Below are 20,740 nucleotides of genomic sequence, written 5' to 3' on the forward strand. Positions count from 1 at the left end.
GTGGCAAAGAAGAGTTTAATGAGTTGCTGCTGTAGTGCAGCTTCTTGCTTTGCTCGATGCTGGGAATTGGCCCTATGTGCTTCTGCACGTGGAAGCATCTTGCCAGAGGGAGGGGGACCACATTCCAGCTTTCCCTATACTGTCTCTTCAGGAGGAGCACCTCACATCCAGAGGTAGTGGATATTCCACTAACACAGTAGTTAATGCTGGTTAGGAACACAGTTGCTTCTTAACACTGCTGGCAGGATTTGAGTGGTTGTAGAGTACCAGAATAGGAAAGGGTAGGAAAAACAGCTTGTTGCTCATTACGTTCTTATCTATTGAAAGCTGGTGACTGAATCTTATAAAATAGAACTCCTTCCTTCCAAGGCTGTACTGCATCCAGTTAAGATTACTTCAGCAGCATTGTTCTGTTTGTACTCTTACCTGAGGTCAGCGATTCATGGGAACTGAAGTCTATGGCAGCCCTAAACAGGTGCTACTGACCTCCTGAGGAAGCTAAGATTTGGAACAGGGCTGGCCCTGCCTTAATGTGAGGGCACAGTGGTTTCAGAAATGTAAACTGTTTACTCACTGACCTCTGTAATACTGCACCTGAGCTCATAAGCTGACTAACTTACAGGCAGTAAGCTCCTAGAGAAAAGAAAGGTCAAGAAGAGGTAATACGTACATGCTGGCACCAAGGTCTCACGTGTGGCTATCCCACATTAAAGCACAGTTACACATACCTTGAGTGGACAACCCTTGCCACTCAGCCGTTTCACAACATGTTCCTGAAATTCATAAGTTAGGAATGTTCAGAGAGTTGAACTACAGAAGTCATTTGAGAAGGGACTCGAGTAGCCCACGCTCCTGCGATGACACAGGGAGGGATGCTTGGTCCGAGTTCTTTGATCAAGTCTCAAGGAAGATGCTGCTATCAGTTCCATCCGCCACTCTGATGCATCCCTTACTGCTCACGTCTTGAATAGCAGTAAAGATCATTGAAGTGAGTCACCCTTAGTATGGTCTTGTCCTGAAGCACCTGGTCTTTTTTCTTAAACTGTCCATAAGGATTGCTGTCCAAATTTCATTTCTTCTCTGTGCTCTTGGGAGGAGTTATTATTCCTGCTGGTGACACAGGTGATAACTGACCTGGGGCAGTAGCTGCTACTCCACTATTAACTTCTTCCTGTGTAGAGGGTGAAGAAGACAGTTAATAGCACACAGAGCTCTATGTTCCAGCCTTACTGGCATTAGGAAGCTTTTTCCCTCATGCTGCCAGTACAATTCAGGTACCCCACAGCTATGTTTCATGGCAAGGAGCCACCTTTTAAACACTTCACCAGTAATCCTCACCCAACTCTTTACTCACAGCTCATGAGAACACATGCAGCTTATCTCCAGAAAGCCAGAACCACAAGGTGTGGCATGCTGACCCCGTCAGCCTGGAGAGCCTTCAGCACCTCAGGATATGGGCTGTATAAAGCACAGCTCTGCAAGCCACCTACCAGCATGTCCAAGTAGTTTGTGTGTGTTTGGATATTGTGGCAGTCTTCTACTGCAACCTTCTTGAAATGCTTCAGTTTCACAGAGACTTTCCTCGCCACGTTCACAAATGGAACCATCCACTCTACACATTCTGAAATGCTGTCCCAATCTAAGCCTACAGGAGAAAACACAGTGATACACTTAGAAGTTCTGAAGGAGTCGTACAGTCTCCTAACTAGAATTCCTAGAGGATTGGCAATTTAAAATAAATACAGCCGTAGGTAAGAATTCACCCTCCCAGAAATCTCCATTTCCTTGTATTTGTTACTTAAACACATTGTGGCAAAGGACGTGACCACAAGCCTAAAGAAAAAAAACAGCTCTGTGGCCAGGAGGGTTTCTGTTGCTCCCCAGGACATTAAAGTAACCGTTCACCCTACTGTGACTTTTTCAGTGAGTGAGATTTTTGGTTCATGCTCTAAAGCAAACACACACCATAGCGCTGCCTTTAAGACACCTCATGCAACATGGTGCTGAACTTGGTCAGGTGGCAGCAGCTCTTTGTAAGGGAGACTTGTGGGATCCACACAAAGGCTGAGTGCCACTGACAGTCAAGGATGCCCTGCTGTAAATTGTATTCTGGGAAACAAAATTGCCAAATAAAAGTACTGCTAGTGACCAAACAGTCAGAATCTATCAGAGGGGCAGTACTGGCCCAAAAAGCAAGCAAGCAAGCGAGTGTCTGCTCAATTCCCTTAGCTAACACTGTGCTTCTGAAAGCTCTTCCTTCTGTTTCAGGTCTTGGTAATGTCTGGAACAGTGGTAACAATGTTAAAGGCAGAGGAGCTAAGAAAAAAAGAAAAGCCCCACAGAAAAACAAACTGTTAGTATCCTTGCAGAGCTTTTGCAGTCCTTCACCAGCACACCCTTCACAACATCAGGCAGGGAACAGCCATCACTGCCTAACGAGATGCTTCTTACCTGAAGCTTTCTTCACTACTTCAGTTGAGGTATAGTGGCAGAGTGCAGCAGCAGCTAGTGTTCTGTACTGGAAGTCTAAAGAATTCACATCCAAAATACACAGGTCTAAGAGCTGAGGAAATAGAATTGAGGACATAAGCGTTATAAATTCCAAGAAGACACTTTGGTAAAATCCTATCCCAGGAAGTATCTACACTCCCTGTTCATGCTCTGCAGCATCACTGTGCTATTTAGAATCAACTGCATGCATCTAGTTTATTTGTAGCACCAACTGCAGTAAAGCAGATCTCACCCAAACAGTAATGTGCAAGACAGAGTGCTTGTCCTAATGTGAGTTTAACCTTTAAGCTGTGGGCAGAGCTCAAGGAAAGTATTACCTTACATTAAAAAAGTTGCAGAATATCTCAGTGAATTAATTAGTTCAATTTACTCTTCAGTAAATATCTGAGGCTGGTCTTGTGTACTTGAAATTGAACCACAGTAGTTGCAAAGCAGAGTGAAAACACCACTGATCCTGCATTCTGGGGCAGAAACACCATTGCAGCTAACACAGGGAAAGGCAGCTAACCTCTGCCTGCTGTGTGCAGAACACTGCAGTGAGCAGCAATTTTGAGCATGCAGAGAAAGTGATAATATCTGAGAGCAGGGAGGCAGACACCTGGCTGCTTTTCCTTAAGGCTTGTATGCAGCTGTCTGGCAGAGTCAAACCTGCATATTCATTAACAAAGTAACAGGTGAGGTGAAAACAACAATGAAACAAGAAATTCTTCAGCTTTTGGGGGTACAACATTCACCATAAACACTCCAGACTTTCCTATAGAGTTTGTTATCTACCTGAGCTATCTGAATGAATTTTTCCTGAGAATACTGAGGTAGAAGCACTTTTGGAACGTCCTTCAGAGCATCCACTTGAAGATAGAGGTTCAGCCAGGAGATGATTGTCACAGGACAGAGTTCCCACTTTAAAGCCTGTAAGCATTAAACAAATACATAAACACCTTAAACCATGCACAGATTGCTCTGGGCTCTGATCATTTCCCCCCATGCTTCCCCTTCTGAGTTCATTCAGTTTATTGCACAGATTCCCAAAAGATATTTGAGGTCATACACACTTTTAAGTATTTATTTTAGATCACATTCCTCCTACTTCTTGAAGAAAGCGATACTAAAACACAACATTAATCTGGAGCAAGATTTCAAGTGAGTCTTCCAAGCACCAAGTTATTACCTTTAACATAATAAGTTCCATTCTCACAATATCATCTTCACTGCAAGCACCATCAGTGACATAAGCAAATTCCTGTATTTTTGGAGCGTAGATTTCCTTCAAAAGGATGAAGAAAAAGATTAGAAGACAGAGCTTGATACTGGCATATTGAAATATTAACTTTTCTTACACTAGAACTGGTTTTTTTTTCTTGCTATATGGAGTAACTTGAAACTTGCACAGTAGGAGATATTCAAACCAAGTAGGTTCTATGTCTTGTGTTGCATAACACAACAGATTTACTGCAACCATTTTAGCTTTGGAAAAAATGGACAAGGGGGAACAGTTTTGAACATAGACAGGAGAGGCTTAGGTTGGATATTAGGAGGAAGTTTTTCACACAGAGGGTGGTGACACACTGGAACAGGTTGCCCAAGGAGGCTGTGGATGCCCCATCCCTGGAGGCATTCAAGGCCAGGCTGGATGTGGCTCTGGGCAGCCTGGTCTGCTGGTTGGCGACCCTGCACATAGCAGGGGGCTGAAACTGGATGATCATTGTGTTCTTTTCAACCCAGGCTATTCCATGATTTCATGATTCTATGAAATAAATGCTGACAGAACAATCAGAACAATCTCTTATTAAAACCACTTCCTATTCAGCCACCCTACATTTGAAGTACAGAGGACAATCAGCAGTGCACGGTAGGTGCAACATCAGTCAGTGCTGATGTGGCCATGAAGACCAAGAATTCCACTGCCAACATAGCTGCCAGAATCCATGGTGTAGAGACAGTTAAAAAAAGAATGCAGCCAACCTAATTGTGCCAATCTTATATGGGTAGGTGTAGAGGTACCTGCCAGCAGAACAGCTTGCAGCTCACCACCTTGCTTTGCAAACAGCAGTTTGATCAGGGGAGTTTCCAAGTACCCAAATTTAACATCCCAAATTTGCCATTTAGTTTAGCCTACCACGTGCTACAGAGTTTCCAGGAGACATACAGAAACCAAACACAACTCATCATCATTGTTGCACTGATCACATCATCTCTGAAAAGTTCCCGTAAGTGGATTTAAGGGACATCAGCTGTACAGGTTTGGTTTTCTTCAAGTCCCACACCCATCCCTGAGGCTGTTTGCCAACCAGGGTATAGGTGTATGTTTGAAAAAAAAAAGACAAAGCAGTACAAAATGCTCCTAGATATTTGCATTACTCTGAAGTTTAGGTGGTCTCCTTCCCACTGCTGAGAGGGAGGGCAAAGACCACCCTCCAAAAGGCTCACATACACAAAACCGAAGAGAAAGATTTCCCCTTCTGACCTTCAGTGTTACATGCACTCTAAGTTCTAAAGGTTCAGACAGCAGAAATAAATACATTACCACCACCTTTTTAGTTATTCCATATGTAATCTCTCTTCCCCATAACAGAGCTGCTTACCTCAAGTTTGGATGCAATGAACAATGAGGTAATTCCTATCAGCTGAAGCATGCTCTTGTTAATGTTCTTCTGTGTCAACATGAATCTGTCAAAGAAGTCTTGAGCTAGGTAGAAGGTTTCCCTGTGGAGTGCATACACCTCACATACCTACAACAAATAGAAAAAAATATCTCTATAATAAAACTCATGTACACACATTGGAATACTCCAGTACACAGATTCCTCTTTTACATATACAGACCATCACTAATCTACATGTTTCCCGAGACAGTTGTTAGCGTGGGGGCAGCAAAAAAGATCTATATTTCCCTATAATCCTGTAGATTTCTAATCTACAGACAGCAGTAAAAATCCTGAACGAATAGATCCCAAGTAGGAGTAATTGTCCTGCCTCACTACTCTATTTCACTTGCATGCAAAGGCAGAAGAAAATCTCATCACCTCCAGCTACTTCATGAGCTACTGTTTGTGGATTGCATCTCCTCCTGACCTTAGAGAACGCAACTGGTTGGCAGGAACACTTTTTTGTTCTTTTTAAGAGCTGATGTAATAAATATTCACCAACTGAAGTGCTACTGCAAAATGAATAACAACTGCTCCAAACAAGGTTCAGAACAAAGAAGGTCCACACCATGAAAAAAGTGTATGATTTCTATTAACACATATTGGCCAAGCACAAGCAATACTCAAGACAGCCAAGTTCTATTATCTTCAAAGTGATGTTACAGAAGACCAGGTTAGGAGCTCCTGGAGAATTCCAAGTGATTTTACTTCTGCGTGGCATGTAGAAATACTGAGGTGGACAGTGGTAATAAGATCAATGTGAACACTTTCATTAACAATTTCCTAACAGTTCAAGACTAAAAATACAAAATCACACCCAATCCAGGGGTGATGTGCCAACAACACAAGTACACAAGTGGCATTGTTTCTGTATTCATACCATGTCTAAAAACTGCACATCCCTTCCCCTGAAATCCACTATTGGCACTGTTCAACAGCCAGGCAGTGAGTGCCACTGTAACATCTGCTTCCTTAGAGTACTTGGCATCACAGAACTGATGAACCTGCAAGATCCCTCCTACTGGTGAGCAAGAGCTACGTGAGTAAAAGGTTGCTTTTGGCAGTGGCGACCGAATATTCTGCAATACAGCGTGTTCTTGGAAACTGCTCCTGAACATAGCTCTCTATTTACAACACTAGTACTCCTTCATGTAGTGTTGGCTGCCAGAACGAGAACCTCCATTTTGTTTGACAGCTGGAATAGTCTGAAGTACAGAAATTAGACTGAAAAGCATTACAAATAAATCATTCCTACTTCAAGCAAGAAAGCATCTACAACAAGAGCCTTCAGATGCTAGCTACCAACGTGCTTTCTTCATAACATGTAACAAAATATTTACTAATAAGTCTGCTTCCCCCACTACTTTTTCTGACATCCGAAGGCTCTTGATGTAACAACTCATGTCCTCAATACAAACGCAGCTGCCTATGGGGCTCCAACTCCACATCTTAGAACGTACCTCAACTCTGCAGTAACTTGTTACAGCTACCCCACTACAGGTGCCTCACAGCTACATTTTGCCCCTTCCCGGCCGTTATGTAGCACAGTAACAACAAGCATTCAGAACTGTCACTCACTGCCCTCTTTTGGCAGGTTCACTGGCAGGGTGTATAGAGAGCTGTTTACCCAGTGGATCAGAAATAGCAACTTGCAACCTTGTTTGGGCATTTGCTGTATATCTTGCTATTACACCCCTAATGTAGAAGCTCTGTTTTCATCTCCTCTCCTCAGAAGGACTACACGGTGCAAATAACACAAAGCACACACCTCTAGAAGCCAGTCCAACAGTATCGACCTCATGTGTGGCTGCAAACTTGAGTGTAGCGAAGTGAAGTGTTTGCAGTGAGCGTATCGGTTCTCCTTCTTCAGGATGTTGAGCCACACATCTTTGGAATTCCCCCAGCTATGGAATAAAGTTACAAGCCATTGTAAGTACGCACACACTTCATAAGGGGAGTATAAAAACATTATTTCTAAAGATTCAGTGCACAAAAAGATCCTTACAGTAATTAGAAAACAGCAGGCATACTTTGAACATGTTACATGATCACAACAGCAGCTTGCCAGGATCATCAGCAAGTCCAGTTTCATAGAACAGCCAATAAAACTGAGTGCATACATCCTAAAGTTGCACATACACCACAGAGAAATTCCCATTTTGCTTAGGTAGCCATTAGCACACATAGCTCAGCCACTTTAAAGCTTGGCTTCCCAGAGGGCAAGGTAGAAAACACACAGAACAAAGAACTACATCACTACCTAAGAAACGCAACACACAAAGTTGACCATTTTCATTTTGGAAAAATTATTTGCAGATGATCTTTAAAAAAAGAGGAGGGGACCAATCAGTGACTTACAGTGTGACTAATCTACCTTAAGGCTCAGAAACATGCAATAAATATTAGGTTCTTGGTCATTACTGATTTATCAGCAGTCAAGCATGCTTGGCAAGAAAATGCCTATATAATAAATCTGATTTGGTTTTAGTTTGGAACTGCTGTTATTATGAATTAACTTTTTTTTTTTTCCTCCCCTCACTATACAGTTATTAAGGAGGACAACAGATTGACCAACATAATGCCAATTTTCCCCTGAAGTTTTCAGAATTAAATACCTTCCCCCAGGCAGGAATGGAGAGAAATTGAACAGACCTCATTGCTACTATTGCTCACAATTTTAACCGAGATCAGTTCCACCCAGCTGCCACCATAAGCAGTAAGCTGGAGACTCTTCTTTAATGCACAAGTCTCTCAGTGAGCAGCCCTCAAGTCTCTCATCCTCCTACAGCAGTTAGGAATGTATGAAGAAGGCAGCAGAGAGTTAGTGAGCCTCTCATTTTGCTAAGTGGAAAACAGAGCTCAGCTTTACCAGGTACTGACTGACAAGAGGTTAACATCGAGGATGAAATGCTTTGTGTGGAAGTCTGTGTCTGAAAGTATCTTTGGGATCCAGCAGTTCCCAGCAACTTGCTAAGGGAGTACAGGAGAGCCCTTCAGCACGCTAAGCTTCTCAACACTCACAGAAATAGGATTTGCCAAACACAGATAGAAGCATATTGCTTTTTAAATCGCAGTTCAGCAACACGCAGCAGGTGCGGGAGCAACGTTGAGAAGCTGAGCTTGAAGCTCAGTGAGAGACACGGCGCTGAGGCTAAGTGCATCACTATGCAGCAGCTCCCACTGCCAGTCACGTTTTGATCGCAGCATGAAAACACGGCACATCTAGATGGGTTCTCTTAAAGGAACTGCTTCACAGGCTCATCTCATTTTGACCTTTCATGTTTGGTTCTCCCCCTGGTCACTTGAGCAGTAGTTTTCTGTAACACACTGCAGCGTGCTTTTTCATTAATGTTGGGCTGGTACAAACAGCAACCAGCACACTTACCTAACACACCCAAATGTCTAAGGATTGTTCAGTTCTGGACAACCTCTATCCACTCAGCTAACCTATCTCTTTGCAAAGAGAAACCATCTCAGTCAGCATATTTGTAGTATACTAACTGAGGTTTACAACGACATACTAACAAATGTTCTACAAAAGAAACTGCTCGACTGAGTGATCACCCTTTCCTCTTCAGCAATGTCTTTATAACACGTATGTAACTTCTGCAACACTGCTCACTGAACTAGAAGACAGGAACTGTGACTGTATCAAATATGCTGCTACCAGTGCTGCAAGTTTGTGTAGTTCTACTTCTAAAGTTATTAAACTTTGTTCAGTATTTTGGTCACTTTATTGGTTGCTCAGTTTCAATAGTGCTGGCAGAAGGTGAGTTTTAACCACTGCACCCCTTTCAGCCACGGACAGGCTCCAGTGCTAAGTTACAAAAGGATGGCTACAATAAGCAAAAAGTGCTCTGTCCAGGACATTTCTGAGCGGGGAAGAGAAAAACCCACAACAGGATGAGTGTTCTTCCAGATATTGAACTGTCTGTGGGATGAAGAGACGAGTACTGTCCACTATTATACAAGCACAATACAATATCAGATACTTCTACAGTAGTTCAGCACATGTGATAAAAGAGCAACTACTGCATTCAGTCAACTTACGTGAGTTCAGGCAAAGGTGATGGATTTATGAAGAGGTTTCTGAACCTGTATTTTTTGAACCTTGAGAAGTCAGTGGTTACTGACTCTTTGTGAGGCGTTTCAATGATGATGCAAGGTGAGATGCCTCCTGTTATTGCGGGCGGCCAACAACTCTGCAACACAAACAAGTTGTCTTCTGAAAGAAGGATTTACTGTGACAGCAAGAGAGGCAAGATGCAGACTACAGTAACAACAACACATGCATTAAGTTCTCTGGACAAAACCTTTTGTAGCCAAGAGATGGAACATGTAAGAAGAAACAAACCTGACAAAACCAAGGGTTTTCAGCTCTGAGAAAAAAACTGACTTGGGTTTGATGAACCCACACACAGCATATCCATCAAGTGAGCTCTACAGTTACAGTACATATGGAATAGGTTTTTACTGCTACTAAGAAACAAGACATTAGGTTGCTGGTCCTATCTACTTATCTGTGTGAAGGGAAAAGAAAGGAGAGGGTGGAGGTTCTACTGTCTTAAGGGAAATTGAACAACTTGTTATCTTCCAAGTACTCCAGGGAGGAGCCACCCATCTCGGCTCTGAAGCTAGATACCCCCCCAGCAAGCAGCAGCTGTGAACTATCTCTCAACTCACCGACACCAAATATGCAATGACTTAAAAGGAGAGGAGTCTGAAGTCAATTCATGCAGAAAGCTTCAGAGAAAGAATTGTAAGTAACTTCAGCTGAGTCTCCAACTTATTTCAGTGTTATTTGGTTGTACGCTATATCTCCTTACCCGTATTGATTAAGTACATGAAGCATATGCAATGCTGTAATGGCTGACAGCCTTCAAAATGGTGACAACTGAGCTTTAATTATGGTCTGTGGAACTAGGGAGATTCCTTTCACAAAGAATGACAAGACCTTCCTTTGAACACATTGAACATTTCCTACAGGGCTTCTTCTCAAGGTAAAGTGCATACAGTTTACTTAGCATACAAAATCTCAAAACCTATTTGGCCAGACAGAAGTATCTAAGAGTGAATTTAGTTCCAAACCCTTTGTAAAAGTGAAGGGGGGAAAAAAGAAAAGAAAAAAAAAAAAAAGCATAAAGAGATGTTGAGGCACAGAGATCACATACTGTCCACATGCACAGAATGAAATTTCCCCTTTTCCAGCGTGGAATGCATGATTTCACATTCACCAATCTTAACGAGACAGATTCCTTCACCTAGTCTGAACAAGTATCCAAAGACTGATTTACCTTAATTTCATATTGATGTTTTTTAGCAACTTTCCCATCTTCTTTCTTCTTAATCTCCTGCTGAAAAGAAAACCACACATCAGTAAGCTGACAATAACCAGCACACCCATGACCTCTAAAGATACAGCAAACTATTGCTAATCCTGCCCCATTTTTTAGCTCTGCAGAGAGAAGGTTTCCCCCATCCTAGTGACCATAATAACGTGCAACATTAAATTTTGAGTGAATCAAGTGGGTCACCTCTGCCGTTCTCCTTTTCCTGGTCTGGAGATGCTCTGGTGCCTGCAGCTCACGTGGGGTCTCTTCTTGACATGACAGGGGCAGCTGTTGCTGCTGTTTGGCCTGCAGTCGGCTGCTGCAAGGGGCAGAGACATTCAGCATTAAGGGGCAGCAGCTGGGAGGCGAGCAAAGGGCACGTTGGTGTGTCACAATGCTGACAGCTTACCTGCGTCTTGACATCTTTGGGCGGTAAGATCTCTGTACCTGGATCAAAGGAATAACAGCTGGATTAGTGAATCTTCTGAAAGTTGGGTGCTTTGTGCCCTAAGACAAAGCAACCACGTTGCTTTTTGCCATGTGTGGCTCAGAACTGAGACAGAAGGGCACCGTTAATTGACTGGTGCAAGGTACACCTCGCACTTCCACAAGGTATCCCTGTGATACACAAAAACGCTGCCCCACATCCAGGCTGGATGTGGCTCTGGGCAGCCTGATCTGGTCGGCAATCCTGCACATAGAAGGGAGGTTGAAACTAGATGATCATTGTGGTCTTTTTCAACCAGGCCGTTCTATGATCCCTTGGAGGTGTCACGGTGCTTAACCCAGATCCCCGCAGCGCATCGCTCAGCAGATGGGCGCTCCCTTACACAGCTCGCCTATGCCTACCTGGGGCTCATTTTGTCAGGTGGGGGGAGGGAAGCAGCCAAACAGCCTTTCCCGTGTGAGAGGGCATGGAGAAGGCACCCCAGGCGGGCTGCACGCACACACACATACATACACACACACTCACTCACTGGGGGGGATCCCTCCCGCCGCCCCCACCTGCCGGGCCGAGCTGCCCGCGCTGCGGCCGCCTCTCTGCGCCGGTTCCGCGCCAATTTGCAGAGCGGGGAGGAGGAGGAGGCGGCCTCTCAGCGCCGCGCCTCGGCCGGCCCCGGGGCGAGCGGGGCTCAGACAGAACTGGTTGGGGGGGGTGGGGGGCAGGACAGAATGCTGCCCACACTTGGGGTCTCTGCAGAAGGCGTCGAGCTCCCCCAGGCGGGGCTGCAGGGGTATCGGGGCGGCAGGACCTCGGCTCCCCACCCCTCCTCTCGCTCCCGCCTCGGTGCGCGCCGGGCTCCCTCCAAAACGCGGGAGGGGTTCCGGGACAGCGCCGCCACCTCACGGGGAGCCCGCGCCGGCGGACACCCCACCTCAGTCGGGACGTTTCTCTCAACGGGACACCCGAGGCGGGGACGCGTCCCTCGGGGGGAACGGGGGCAGCGCGGGGAGCCGAGGCCTCGCCTTGGGGGACGCGGCGGCCCCGGAGCGCCGCGGGGTGCGGGCGGGCGGCAAACGGGGTCAGCGCGCCAACGGCGCTCCCCGCCCCCACCAGCGGCGGGCGGGCGGCGAGCCGGGTCGGGATCCCGCCGAGCGCAGGGCTGAGCGGGGCGCTGCGGGCTCGGATGGGCGCCGCCGCCGCTCCTCCTCAGCCGCTCTCCCTCCAAAACCGCGTCCGGGCGCGCATCCCGCCCGCCGCTCCCGCCCGCGCCTCCGCAGCGCCCGCGGGGCTAAGAGCCGCATCAGCCCCGGACCGATCCGCGCGACCCCGCGCAGCCCCAGCACCATATGGTGCCCCCAACGCCCTGTGCCCCCAGCATCCGACCGCCTGATGCCCCCAGCCCCGATCCCCCCGTCCCCGCTGCACGCCCCGCCGGCGCTACCATCGCCGAACACCGCATCGACTTGCGGTGGGCTCCTTCCCGCCCGCTGCCCCCCGCGGTTCCCCGCGCACCTCCGCCACCGCCGCCCGGGCCGCGCTGCTGCAGTGCCGCCGGCGCCAAGCCGCTATATAGCGCGGCCCGCGCCCGCGCTGCGCATGTGCGAGGGCGGCAGACAGCTCCCCCGCCCCGCGCCCGCGCCCCGCTGCCCCAGCGCCGCCCCTCGGCCGCGGCGCCCACCCCGGCCCGGAGGACACCCCACCGTCGCCGCCGCCCGCGCACCCCGGGGGCCGCCCGCCTCGGTTCCCCCGGTGAAGGCGACCCGAGGGAGTGGCGGGCGGGGAGTGCCGCTCCGCCGCCGCATCTCGCTCCGCCCACCGCCTCCGTTTCCCCGCACGTACCCCCGCCGCCCCGCATCGCTGTCCCGCGCCGCCACCGCCGCCCGGCTCCCGCAGGTACTCCCTATGCCGGGCGGCTCCACGCGCCGCGCACGCCGCGCTCCCGGCGAGGCCCGGCCCCGGGGCGGAGCCGCCGCCTCCCGCCCGCCAATGGCAGCCCGCCTCGCGGCGGCAACGTGCGGCGGCGGCGGAATGTAAACACGCACCTCGCGCCGCTCCCGCCGCCGCCGCCTGAGGGCGGAGCCGGGCCGCCCTGTCAGCGGGCGCGGCCACCGCCTGTCAGCGCCCCGCGGCCCTCCGCGGTCAGCCCGGAGCCCCCACACCGCGCCGGGGCGATCCCCATCCGCAGCCTCCGGGTGCGGAGGCGACAGAGCCTCCCGCCTGCTCTGCGCGGCCTCCGCTGAGGCACCGCCTCTCCCTCCTGCTTCTCCACACGTCTAAGCGCCAGGAAGTTCATCAAACGGAGAAAAGCGCCTCGTTTCACAAAAAGGTTCCCCTGAAAGCGGCTTTGAGCCAGGCCGCAGTGGAAGCAGCACAGCTCCGCCTGCGGCAGCACATGCCGCTGCCCAGGGACACCCGCACCCCTCTCGCACCCCACGTCCAGAAATGGCAGCAGCAGCCCAGCACGGCCACCCCTTGAGATAGGACGAAGGGGAATGGCTTGAGGCTAAAAGGGGGGACATTTAAGTTAGATGTTAAGAAGAAATTCTTCACTCACAGGGTGGTGATCCCCTGGCAAAGCTGCCCAGAGGGCTGTGGTGCCCCACTCCTGGAGGCACTCAAGGCCAGGTTGGGTGGGTCCTGGGCAGCCTGAGCTTGTGGGGGGCAGCCCTGCCCATGGCAGGGGTTGGATGACCTTCAAGGTCCCTTTCCCACCCAAACCATTCTACAATTTTGTGACCCCCAGGCAAATTGAAACCCACCTTCCGTGCAAACCAATTCCAACCAAGGGCTGCACTGCAGTTAAACGGCAACAAAAATCCACCCTTCTTTTCCTTCTTAAAAGAAGACTGTGCAGGAAGGCAGGGTTGTGCACAGATATTTTGCAGAGAGAGACAAGAGAGTAAACATATGTAGAAACACCCCAGCTGCCTTCAAATGAATCCACCTCATCATCATTTTCTTCACTTCTGCTTTTTCTTTTCCCAAGTGTAATGCTACAAAAGAGTAAACACATCTGTACCTTACAACATCTAAGTGAGCAATTAAGCCACAATAACCAGGTTTTGGTTCTTGCCATTCTCATTTCTTTGCCATTTTACAAGTGGAAAGGCAGTGCAGTCCACCACAGCACAGACATAGCAGCGCTACCAACAGGTCTAAGTGACCTCAGCAGGAGTCAGGTTTGGGCAGCAGGGGACATCTCCCACCTGTGATGCTGCCAGGACAATGGTTCCTGCAGACTTCCAGCAGAGCAGCATGCACGACAGCAGCACGATGTGGATGTTGAGCTGCCCAGCCTGCTCAGCTCAGCAAAATGCCCAGTCTCATCCTTTTCACAAAGGAAGTCTTCTCTTTATGGCTCAGAAGGCATTAAGAAAATACAATCACTCTCATCTGTTGAGGCCTGTTGAGACTTAGTGACAATGTTTGTGAACTGTCTGTGTTGAAGCTGTTTAGGCCTACCATGAACAGGTCACAGCACACAGACAGCAATGACTGCCACTTACTTTCCCACCCCTTTTGCTGAAAGCTGCTTTCACATGGTATCCCAATGTATTTGTGTTTTTGGCCCGGTCCCGTAAGCAGACTCCTACCAGTGACTTCTTCCCCAAAGCCTGAGCAGTACAGAAAAGAAAAACCAAAAATCAGAAGAGCATAATAAAACTCCACTGCAGACAGTGAAATTATGGTTCTAATGCAAGCTAACGTGCCGACCTTTTGATGCGGCAACAAAACTGAAGTGACTGAAGTTCACTTTGGGATTATTTCCAAAGGAGTTAATGCACAGGACATCTTCTTTCACTACATGCGTGCCTCCTTAAGGGAGATGAGCTCACATGAGCAAAAAACTTTTATGCTAATTGAAACACACTGCAGGGAGTATTTGTGTTCAACATTACATGAGGTATTGGCCTCTGTATTCCTATCATGTTGCAATAAGCATTTCACCATAGCTGTTTGCTTTTGCTGCCAGACTTTGTTTCTGAATCACTTCTGCACTATCTAAGCTATCTGATAATTCAGTTAAAGGAAGGCTCAAACCAGGACCTGTGCAGAAGAACTAAGCAGCTTGTAAGAGGAATTTTAAGTCTGTTTACTACAGGGTGGCTTCAGCTACTATCCTAAATGCCATGAGAAACTTACACCACTCCTAAAAGGAATCCTTTAGCAGGAAGCTATACCCTTCCCAAACTGAGGCTTCCATCTGCCGAACAGCATAGGATAATTGAAACCCTAAGGTTTCAAAATCCTGGCTTTCTGTTAGAACCTGTGAAGTTCTACTGGTTTCATTTCAGAGATTTGTTTTAAAACATGAACCAATCTGAGAAACATCAAAGACTCTTTCTTTTCTTTTTTGGATCTTACAAATTTGACTTCTTTTTCTTGATTTCAAAGGAAGGCCTTAGTCTGATAAACACTTGATAAAAGCAAATTATAAGAAAAAGAGTAAAACTTGTCATTGTTAGCATGTGAATATGTCTAAGACCAATGCTGGCAGCAGAAAAGCTATTCTGCATAAGCAGCCCCTCTGACAATCAGATTAGTTCACAATCACCACCACTAGGAGCTACTGTTATAACAAGAGAAAGATCAGGAGTAATTTAACAGCTCCCTTACAACTTGCAGAGACAGATCTATAATATAGCACGATACAATGGTGAATTTTCTTTTCCTCTTGATTTTATTTTTCAGTACACACTCAAACTCCCCTAAGGACAGCATCTCTGCAGTGGGAAGTAGCACCTACAACCTAGAGGCAAACATTAAGTCCATCCCTACTTACTCCTGCATTCCATCTCCTGTCTGCAGCTCAGAGAGATAACAAGCCACACTTTCCTCACATCTTCCAGCATTACTTCACCACTGGTCTGTAAGCATGATGCCTCTTGAACGAGGAGCTATGAATACGGGGGAAAAGAAAGGAATCTTTGATCATTAGAACACAAGCTGGACAATAACACAGTACTTTCTTCATCAGAAATAGATTATCCTCACCTATCCACAGCCCTGCTGCCAGTTGCTGACCACATAGGCAAGCTCTCATCTCCCTGACTCAGCCCCCAAAAAGCTAGGGGATACATCTCCTCATCCCAGTGACTCACATCACCTGACCATGCCCACAGCAGGCCTTGAACTGAGGGTTTTATTTCTCAGGCATGCAAAGCGAAGAATGTTTGCTACTCCAGCTCACAAGCAATGTAGCAAAAACATTGTTAATGCTGGGAGACTAAGGCTTTACTAATGATTCTCCATAGCCCTGACCTTGCCTGTGATTTGGGCACACTGTAGATCTCTCCAGATGTAAGAATGATGCACCAGAAATAATAACCTGCACCAAACAGCACACTATTAGTAAACATTTGGTAAAGATCAATCTTGATTCAGCTGTTTGCTGATTTCTCACCAGCCACAGAACTCAAATCCCTCACTTCTGTTTCTCTGTCTTGCACCACCAGTGCAAGACCAGTGAATTAGAGCTGAAATTCTCTGCTGTGTATAGACAACAGGATACCTTTGCCCATATCAATCCTTCCTTTCTTAATTATAATGCCATCTTATTTCTTTCAGCTGTTAGCAGTTGAGGGCTCCTTCCCACTTCTTTATGACTACTAATTTCTCTACAGAAATCCACCTTAGGGAATATGAGATTATTTTAGCACTCAGAATTATGTTTGGGCACAACTGTATGATCTTTAAGGTCCTTTTCAACACCGACCATTGTAGGATTCTATGGTAGCTACGTATTTTTTAATTGTATTGCCTGACTGAGTCACCTTTTTATTTGGACATAAAGTAGAAGCTGAGCTTCAAAAGAAATACAGACTGCCCATGCCTGCAAACCGAGATCTGACCTGTTCTGTTCTTTTTATCTGTCTGTTTTTGTTGCTGTTCTTTTTTCTGTGGTTCTTTTTCCTTGGCTTGTCCATGAAATTAAAACATAGTTAGCTGTCTCATTAAGATTGTTGAGGATTCAACCATCTATCTGCCTGCAACACTTTGGAACACTTAGAGAGACTTTAACTTCTGAAGTGTTAGTCATAGAGCAGTAGTTCCAAGACAGTATTTTCATGGAGAAAAGGACTGGCTGAGGCACAAAAATTTATGAACACACTGCTAAGTCTCGGTTCAGTCCTATTTATTCTGAGAACAACTTATTGTGAGCCCGCCATGGGAACAACCAGGCCACATTAAGAATTACTTCTCATTAAGAAGCCTGAACTCTACTTGCACGTATCGCTGAATTGTGGAGGTGGCATTTTGTGGTTGTAAACATGCACCAAAGTATTTCAGCGAGACAAATAAAGCAGATAATGAACAACTCAACAAGGAAACAACATGGAGAACTTCTATCAGTGTTCATTTTCAGTAATTAGTATCATGGCTTCATCGGAGATGTGCAAGGATCTATGCGTACAGGAAGCTGGAGCACACACTCCAGCTTTGATAAACAGGCAGGACACAAAACCTACGCTTGAAAATGAAAACTTTCCCTCAGAGTTTTCTTCGGAAAGACAGGCGCTTTGTTGCTCAAATTCTGTCTCATCATCTCAGTTAAGCAGAACACTTTGTTCCCCAGTTTGTTCCAGTTTAAGGATTGGACAGCTGCAAGTGTCCATAGGACCAGAGGGAATGGCTTCAAGCTGCTCCAGGGGAGATTTAGGCTGGGCGTTAGGAAATACTACTTCTCTGAAAGAGTGGGCAGGCACTGGAATGGGCTGCCCAGGGAGGTGGTGGAGTCACCGGCCCTGGAGGTGTTCAAGGAACGTTTGGATGTTGTGTAGAGGGAGATGGTTTAGTGAGAACTGTTGGTGATGGGTGGATGGTTGGACTGGGTGATCTGGTAGGTCTTTTCCAACCTTGGTGTTTCTGTGATTCTGTGAAATGACAGAACCGTGCTCTTTGAAGTTACCAGCACAGTTGACAGAACACAAGTGGGAAATGTTTTACTTGTCTTTCCATCCTATCACAGGGAGGAGGGGAAAAAAAAAGAAGCATAAGAAAACCCAGAGATCTAGATTTTCCTAGGAAAAGATAAACTCGGGAGACACGCCTTCAAAGATAATTCAGGTTGATCAGATGAGAGTAGCCAAAGAAAAAGTGGTTGTTTTTCTTTCAGACTGTCACTGCTTTCATTTGCACATGAAGTGAGACCAGGAGGAACATGTCTCATCTTTTCCTTGGCCACAAATTTTTCAGATGGAAGTTTTTTGTTTAGAGCTCTCAGGGAGGGGGGAGGACACAAGAAGCAGCAAAACTGTGATGGAAAAAAGCACCTGAATCCACACAGGGTTAGCAGCCAGCTAACTGGAATTTCTTACCTGTGAAGCTGGTGCCGGTGCTCACAGACAAGGCTGTGGCTCAGCACCTCCTCTACCTCACCCTTGATCAGGAAGATCCCTCGACTCTGAGTTTAATGACAAGGTTCAAGAAGGAGAAGACTGACTGATATTCTGGGCGCATGAAAAGAAGTGTAGTCAGCAGGTTGAGAGTGGTGGTCCTCCCCCTATACTGTGCTCTGGTGAGGCCATATCCGGAGTACTGTGCCCAGTTCTGGGCCCCTCAGCTCAAGAAAGACAGGGAACTGCTGGAGAAAGTCCAGCTGAGGGCCACAGAGGTGATGAGAGACCTGGAGCATCTCCCTCATGAGGAAAGGCTGGGAGACCTGGGGCTGCTCAGCCTGGAGAAGACTGAGTAGGGATCTTATCAATGCTGATAAGTATCTAAAGGGTGGGAGCCAAGTGGATGGGGGGCCAGGCTCTTTCCAGCAGTGCCCAGCGACAGGACAAGGGACAACGGGCACAGAATGAAACATACAAAGTTGCATACAGACACGAGGAAAAAATTCTTTACTAAAAGGATTACAGAACATTGGAGCAGGCTGCTCAGAGAAGGTGTCTCATTCTCTGGAGATATTCAAAACACACCTGGATGCTTTCCTGAGTAACACACTGTGGGGAACTTCTGTAGCAGGGGGTTGGACTGGGTGGTCCCCTAAGATTCTGTGATCTTTCTGGCCCTTTACTGGACTCTCTCTGCAGCATATCCACATCTGTCATACTGGGGACCTCAGCATTGGACACAGCACTCAGATGCATCTCTGTCAACCTGTTAGCTCTGTCCTTCCCTCTTGCAGCTGGGCAGGCTTTTAGCTTTTGAGTCCACGAGGGTGCACTGCTGGCTCATAGTCAACATAGGCACCCACTGATACTCAGACTATTTTGCAAAGGTGATTTCCAGCCACTTGGCCCCAGTATGAATTGTCAGTGGTAATTTTTCCTCAGATGCAGGACTTTGTATTTCTGCCTGCTGAAATTTATGATGTTCCTGCCAGTGCACCTTTTCTGCCTGTTAAGATCCTTCTGAGTGGCAGCACAGGTGCATCCAGCAGCTTCTCCTACTCTCTGCAAGCCTACTGATGGCACATTCTGTTCCAACAGCCAGGTCATTCATGAAGACGTTCACCATCATAGGAGTGATGGAACCATAACATACCCTGAGTTGGAAGGGACCCCCAAGGATCGAGTTCAGCTCCTGGCTTCACACAGGACCACTCAAAGATCAAATCTTATGTTAGAGATCATTGTCCAAACACTTCTTGAACTGTGGCAGTCCCAGCACCACAGTCAGTATAAACACTTTGGGTACAACAGCAGGTAATGGCCTTTAGCTAGGCTTGGTGTCACTGTGTACAACTTTCTGAGCTCAACCATTCTGATTGTCCTGTAATTACCAGGTGTTTTTTTTTGTTTGTTTGTTTTACTTTCTTGAATACAGGCACAATACTTGATTTCCTTCTCTCCTTAGGAACCCTGTTCACTGTTACAACCACTGAAAGACTGAGGGTCCTCACAACACCATTAGAGAGTCAATGATTGTTATTAGCTATGGATGCATCCTATAGATTTATGTTCCATTTCTTGAAGTGTTCTTTTTCTCAGTCCCCCTCAACCAAGCACCAGCCTTCCTTTTGCTAACCTCAGAAGCCCATGATTTCCAAAGACTTTCTTACTGCTAGATTCTATAGCGAAGAACACATGGCATTCAGTCTTCTCTATGCTTTTGACACAGGGTCTCCTGCCCCATTTGGAAGCAGGTCTACTTTTTCCCTAATCTTTTTGCAGGTGGCATTTGTGTAGAAGCTCCTTATTGCCTTCCAGAGCATTATGGTTCCAGCCATGATACAGAGCCTTTCTTAGACTCAGTTGCAGGTGGCTGGGCTTTCCTAATCTCACCCCTGCACATATTTGCACAGGGTCTTTACGTGCCTCACATTACCTATCCCTAACTCAACCTCTTTAATGGTAATCACAGCATTCCAGTACAAGATGCAGACCTGTCAGAGCAGTGCATGGGAGGTCAAGCAAAGGCAATGAGTTGAGAACCAAAATGAAGTTCATGGAAAGGTCTTCTCTGGGCCCTAATTACAAAAGTCAAGCATCAGAACAGGTTTCTTAGAAGTTGTGCAGTCCCCACTGTTGGAGACAGTTTTCCAGACAGGAAGAGACCAGGCTGCCCAGGTCTTAGTCATGATCTCACAGGTAGCCGTGTTGTCCTGAGGCAAAACCCCCACCACTGGATGAAGCCAATGAGGGCATCAGCATTCATCAGCCAGTGGGCAGACAACAATTGAATACAACAGCAACTAGATTTTTTTAATAACCTCTGGAAAGCGTCAAGCCTGTGTAACAGCAGGGTTGTTTATCTTGATACCAGCTTTCCTGCCATGTGTGCTTACTTCCCTACTTTCCATCCTGTTCACCTATTGCACTTCAGCAGGCTCATCAGGAGGCACAGCAGATGGCAGGGAT

The 20,740-nt window shown here is 47.0% G+C and overlaps 2 protein-coding genes across 6 annotated transcripts in view; both read right to left on the reverse strand.

Moving 5' to 3' along the window:
- The window catches only part of CFAP418 (cilia and flagella associated protein 418), a 124,354-nt gene that overhangs the window by 3,497 nt on the left and 100,117 nt on the right, over positions 1-20,740 (reverse strand). The gene's annotated exons all lie outside the window — the stretch shown is intronic.
- CCNE2 (cyclin E2) lies at positions 195-16,045 on the reverse strand. Of its 4 annotated transcripts, none has more exons than XM_052703299.1 (13): positions 15,927-16,045; positions 15,715-15,829; positions 10,896-10,933; positions 10,691-10,805; positions 10,451-10,507; positions 9,207-9,358; positions 6,925-7,060; positions 5,094-5,240; positions 3,680-3,775; positions 3,286-3,420; positions 2,452-2,563; positions 1,491-1,645; positions 195-1,171 (listed from the first exon to the last, which is right to left on the reverse strand). In XM_052703299.1, exons 3-13 carry the CDS (start codon positions 10,907-10,909, stop codon positions 1,070-1,072), a joined length of 1,221 nt encoding a protein of 406 aa, XP_052559259.1. In that variant the 5' UTR covers positions 10,910-10,933; positions 15,715-15,829; positions 15,927-16,045; the 3' UTR covers positions 195-1,069. The 4 variants fall into 4 exon arrangements, with proteins under 4 accessions (XP_052559259.1, XP_052559256.1, XP_052559258.1 ...); XM_052703296.1 differs by having other exon boundaries at positions 10,451-10,510; XM_052703298.1 differs by lacking the exons at positions 15,715-15,829; positions 15,927-16,045 and adding an exon at positions 12,771-12,790 and having other exon boundaries at positions 10,451-10,510.

This window comes from Tympanuchus pallidicinctus, unplaced genomic scaffold (genome assembly GCF_026119805.1).
Source record: "Tympanuchus pallidicinctus isolate F22 unplaced genomic scaffold, pur_lepc_1.0 scaffold5, whole genome shotgun sequence".
Classification (NCBI taxonomy): Eukaryota; Metazoa; Chordata; class Aves; order Galliformes; family Phasianidae; genus Tympanuchus; species Tympanuchus pallidicinctus.

Bases quoted from the DNA above. Each gene is read 5' to 3' on its own strand.
- CCNE2 (XM_052703296.1), bottom strand. The intron at 7,061-9,206 runs GTAAGTTGACTG...TTTATTCCATAG, and splicing joins TCACCTTTGCCTGAACTCAC to CTGGGGGAATTCCAAAGATG. The intron at 1,646-2,451 runs GTAAGAAGCATC...TTTCTCCTGTAG, and splicing joins AGTAGTGAAGAAAGCTTCAG to GCTTAGATTGGGACAGCATT.